Source organism: Rhinopithecus bieti, unplaced genomic scaffold (assembly GCF_001698545.2).
Source record: "Rhinopithecus bieti isolate Rb0 unplaced genomic scaffold, ASM169854v2 scaffold_19610, whole genome shotgun sequence".
NCBI classification, from domain to species: domain Eukaryota; kingdom Metazoa; phylum Chordata; class Mammalia; order Primates; family Cercopithecidae; genus Rhinopithecus; species Rhinopithecus bieti.
Window position 1 is genome coordinate 678,930 of NW_016809486.1, and position 5,166 is coordinate 684,095.

At 43.8% G+C, this 5,166-nt stretch overlaps 1 protein-coding gene across 1 annotated transcript in view; it reads right to left on the minus strand.

The window, feature by feature from the left end:
- The window catches only part of PTPN11 (protein tyrosine phosphatase non-receptor type 11), a 100,602-nt gene that overhangs the window by 58,131 nt on the left and 37,305 nt on the right, over positions 1-5,166 (minus strand). Inside the window, 1 exon segment of the mRNA XM_017889530.1 lies at positions 3,696-3,836. Coding sequence (XP_017745019.1) covers positions 3,696-3,836 — 141 coding nt within the window.

Below are 5,166 nucleotides of genomic sequence, written 5' to 3' on the forward strand. Positions count from 1 at the left end.
AAAAAAAAAAAAAAAAAAAGAATTATTTGCTTCAAGACAAGTCAGGGCTGGGGGAGTGAGTGGGGCATAGTCGAAAAAGATTGGCCATAATAGGCCGGGCACGGTGGCTCAAGCCTGTAATCCCAGCACTTTGGGAGGCTGAGACGGGCAGATCACGAGGTCAGGAGATCGAGACCATCCTGGCTAACACGGTGAAACCCCGTCTCTACTAAAAAAAAAATACAAAAACCTAGTGGGGCGAGGTGGCGGGCGCCTGTAGTCCCAGCTACTTGGGAGGCTGAGGCAGGAGAATGGCGTAAACCCGGGAGGCAGAGCTTGCAGTGAGCTGAGATCCGGCCATTGCACTCCAGCCTGGGCAACAGAGCGAGACTCCGTCTCAAAAAAAAAGATTGGCCATAATATCAACAGTTGTTAATGTGGGTGTCAGGTATACTGCTATAACTATCCCGTTCTCTCTACTTTTGATTATAATTGAAATTTTCTGCACTAAAAAATTTTGGAAAAATCGGTTTTCCATTCAATTTTGATGAGCGATTTCTAAAACTTCTGTATCTCCCCATCTTACCTCATGAGGCTTTATGAAAGTGAAATGAAGTGAACATAATGAAATGAATGACTGCTGAAATGCTGCCTTTTATTATCTAGGCAGGTGGGGGACAAGAAAGGCAACAGTGAGGCTGAGATTTCAAAATTCTGACTCATTATGTTTATCATCAATTTTTTTTTTTCTTTTGGGACAGGTTCTGGCTGTTGCTCAGGCTGAAGTGCACCCGTGTGATCTCAGCTCACTGCAGCCTCAACCTCCCAGGCTCAAGCAATCCTCCTACCTCAACCCCCAGAGTAGCTATGACTGTGGGTGTGCACCACCACACCCGGCTACTTTTTGTATTTTTTGTAGAGAAGGGGTTTTACCATGTTACCCAGCCTGGTCTCAAACTCCTGGAATCAAGTGATCTGCCTGCCTCTCCCTCTCAAAGCGCTGAGATTACAGGAGTGAACCACCATGCCCAGCCTATCATCACTTTTTCATTGATGCTTTTCATTACTGTTTTCCTTCTCTCAACTAGAAGCTCCCTTTAAAGGCAGTAACCCTATCTGTCTTGTTCACCCGTGTCTTCAGAGCCTAACCCAATGCCTAGGATGAGAGAATAAACTCAAATTCAAGTCTGTGTTCAGCAATGTTGAGCAAGGACTGAGAATGTTCTATTCTACACCCCTCCCCAGTGCTGGAATTCAATCAATATCTGTGGTACGGGCCAGGCACAGTGGCTCACGCATGTAATTTCAACACTTTGAGAGGCCAAGACAGGAGAATTGCTTGAGCTCAGAAGTTCAAGACCAACCTGAGTAACAGAGTGAGACCCCATATCTACAAAAAATAAAAAATTAGCCGGGTATGGTGGTGCACACCTGTAGTCCCAGCTACTCAGGAGGCTAAGGTGGGAGGATGGCGTGAGCCCAGAAGTTGGAAGCTGCAGTAAGCTATAATTGCACCACTACACTCCAGTCTGGGCAGCAAAGTGAGACCCTGTCTCAGAAGGAAAAAAAGAAAACAAAACAAACAACAAAAAAAAACTGTGGTATGAAGGTTGAACAATTTACTTAACCTCCCTTAGGTCCCTCAGCTGGAAAATGGGAAATCATATCTATGTCAGCAAGCTGTTCAGACACAGTGTGGCTAAAAGGACTTTATTTGCCCAGTCATTCACTTACTCATTCATTCCACAAATACTTATAAATTGTAGTCCTACAAAAAGCATAGAATAATCATTCCCATAAAACAGAACAGGAAAATAAAATGATGTAAACATGAGTTAAATGTAAATACTCATTCAACAAACATTTACGGAGTTTGTACCGTGTACCAGGCACTGTGCTACGTGCTAGGGAAAACTGCGAAGGTAAATATGCCAGAATCCTTGTTTTTGAAGTTTTCTGTCAAACGGATGAGGAGAAAACGAAAGAGATCACATTGTCAATGGGTAAGTGACATAGAAGAGTGCAATGGGAACACAGCACATTCCCATCAGGGACATTCTCCAACCCAAGTTAGTTTCAGGAAAGAGATCAGTTCACTTAAAGTCAGGAAACAACAGATGCTGGAGAGGATGTGGAGAAATAGGAACACTTTTACATTGTTGGTAGGAGTGTAAATTAGTTGAACCATTGTGCGTGACAGTATGGTGATTCCTCAAGGATCTAGAACCAGAAATACCATTTGACCCAGCAATCCCATTACTGGGTATATACCCAAAGGATTATAAATCATTCTACTATAAAGACATATGCACATGTATGTTTACTGCAGCACTACTTAAAATAGCAAAGACTTGGAACCAACCCAAATGCCCATCAATGATAGACTGGATAAAGAAAATGTGGCACATATACACCATGGAATACTATGCAGCCATAAAAAAGAATGAGTTCATGTCTTTGCAGGGTCACGGATAAAGCTGGAAACCATCATTCTCAGCAAACTAACACAGGAACAGAAAACCAAACAGTAAGAACATGTGGACACAGGGAAGGGAACATGACACAAACTGTCTGGGGATGGGGGGCAAACTCCTGGATTCAAGTGGTCCGCCTGCCACACCCTCTCAAAGTGCTGAGATTACAGGAGTGAGCCACCACACCCAGCCTATCATCACTTTTTCACTGATGCATTAAAGGGGAGGGAGAGCATTAGGACAAATACCTAATGCATGCAGGGCTTAAAACCTAGATGATGGGTTGTTGTGTGCAGCAAACCACCATGGCACATGTATACCTATGTAACAAACCTGCACGTTCTGCACATATATCCCAGAACTTAAAGTATAATAAACAAAAATAATTTAAAAAAAAAGAAATCAGTTCACTTAACTTACCAGAGTCATCAATTTGAACTCTGAAATTAAAGCCACCACATTTCGCACATCAAGGCGGGTGGATCACTTAAGCCCAAGAGTTCAAGACCAGCCTGGGCAACATTGCAAAACCCCATCTCTACAAAAAAATACAAAAACTAGATGGGCGTGTGCCTGTAGTCCCAGCTACTCAGGAAGCTGAAGTAGGAGGATCACTTGAGCCCAAGAGTTCAAGACCAGCCTGGGCAATACTGCAAAACCTCATCTCTACCAAAACTACAAAAATTAGCAGGGCATGGTGGCATATGCCTGTAGTACCAGCTACTCAGGAAGCTGAGATGGGAGGATCACTTGAACCCAGGGAGGTCGGGGCTGCAGTGAACCGAGATCACGCCACTACGCTCCAGCCTTGGTGACAGAGCAAGACCCTGTCAAAAAAAAAAAAAAAGCCACCACAAGGTGCTTCTCTTTTATTCATACCCATTTGCTGCACTAAGGCTACAGATTCTTTCTAAAGACCCCAGTGCATGTTGGAAATCTTACAAAGAAATTAGATCCTTTTGTTTCTCTGAGATTTTGCCACCAGTCCAAACCAAAAGAGCCAAATGGAGCGGCTGGCACATCCATTGACTACTCACTGCCAACTCCCTTCCCTCAGAACACAATGCTCTTCTATTTCGAAGAAGCCCTCGCAGCAACTTGTTCCACGTCAATCAATGGCCGAATTTAAAAAGGACGTCAGTTTCAACTCTCTCAGATCCAATTCCAAACACGAGACCAACTTCTCCTCCACTAAAAATAGGATATAACAACTCAGGAAAAAACGGTTTTTTAATAACTTACCTCAAATTCTTCCCAAAAGCCTTGTTTGACTTTATCTGTGGTCTCAGCTAATTTGCTTAGTTCTCGAACTCTGCTTTCTATTTCAGCAGCATTTATACGAGTCGTGTTAAGGGGCTGATCGAGTACGGCAGTTGATGTAAGATAAAGAAAATATTACAGAAAAGGTTGTTAATGCAAAAAAAAAAAAAAACTTCTATGTTGATATTCATAAAGGCACGGACAGAGGGTTCGTAGGACCCTGTAATTCCCAATAAAGGTTTTCAAACAGTTTCACCACCTTTTCTGTTCAGCCAGAAAATGTGTCTTTCTTCAGTCTCCACATACACTTTATTCTGCTGATACAAATTCAAGTCTATTTTCCTTTTTTTTTTTTTGAGAGTATTGCTCAAAGTATTGTGTATTTTGAGAGTATTGCTCTGCCGCCCAGGCTGGAGTGCAGTGGCGTGATCTTGGCTCACTGCAAACTCCGCCTCCCAGGTTCACGCCATTCTCCTGCCTCAGCCTCCTGAGTAGCTGGGACTACAGGCACCCACCACCACACCCGGCTAATTTTTTGTATTTTTGGTAGAGATGGGGTTTCACCATGTTAGCCAGGATGGTCTCAATCTCCTGACCTTGTGATCCGCCAGCCTTGGCCTCCCAAAGTGCTGGGGTTACAGGTGTGAGCCACCATGCCCGGCCAAGTCTATTTTTCTTTATGAATAGACTACAATATTATTTAGAGAGATTACATCATTTTCCACTATCATAAAGGTGAACTTTGAAATAGCAACAATGCCAAAGTGAGTAAGTGAGGTTACCTAAAGGTAACCAGAAGTGGATTTATAATGAAAATTTGCTTTAAAACTGTGTACGGCCTTAGGCCAGGCACAGTGGCTCATGCCTATAATCCCAGCAGTTTGAGAGGCTGAGGCGGGCAGATCACTTGAAGTCAGGAGTTCAAGACCAGCCTGGCTACATGGTGAAACCCCATCTCTACTAAAAACACAAAACTTAGCTGGGTGTAGTGGCACCACCTCTAATCCCAGCTACTCAGGAGACTGAGGCAGGAGAAGCTCTTGAAGCCGGGACACAGAGGTTGCAGTGAGCCAAGAACACGCCACTACATTCCAGCCTGGGCGACAGAGCAAAACTCTGTCTCAAAACAAAACAAAAAACTCTGTAAGGCCTTTCACAGATAAATATGGGAATAATATAAATCTGGAATATGTTTCCAAGTACTATAGGAGGCAGTCAGTAAGTGGAGTCATAATAAGAAAAGATTTTGGGCTGGGTGTGGTGGCTCACACCTATAATCCCAAAAAGTTGGGAGGCTGAGGCAGGCGGATCACCTAAGATCGGGAATTCGAGACCAGCCTGGCCAGCATGGTGAAACCTCGTCTCTATTAAAAATACAAAAATTAAGCCGGGCGCGGTGGCTCAAGCCTGTAATCCCAGCACTTTGGGAGGCCGAGACGGGCGGATCGCGAGG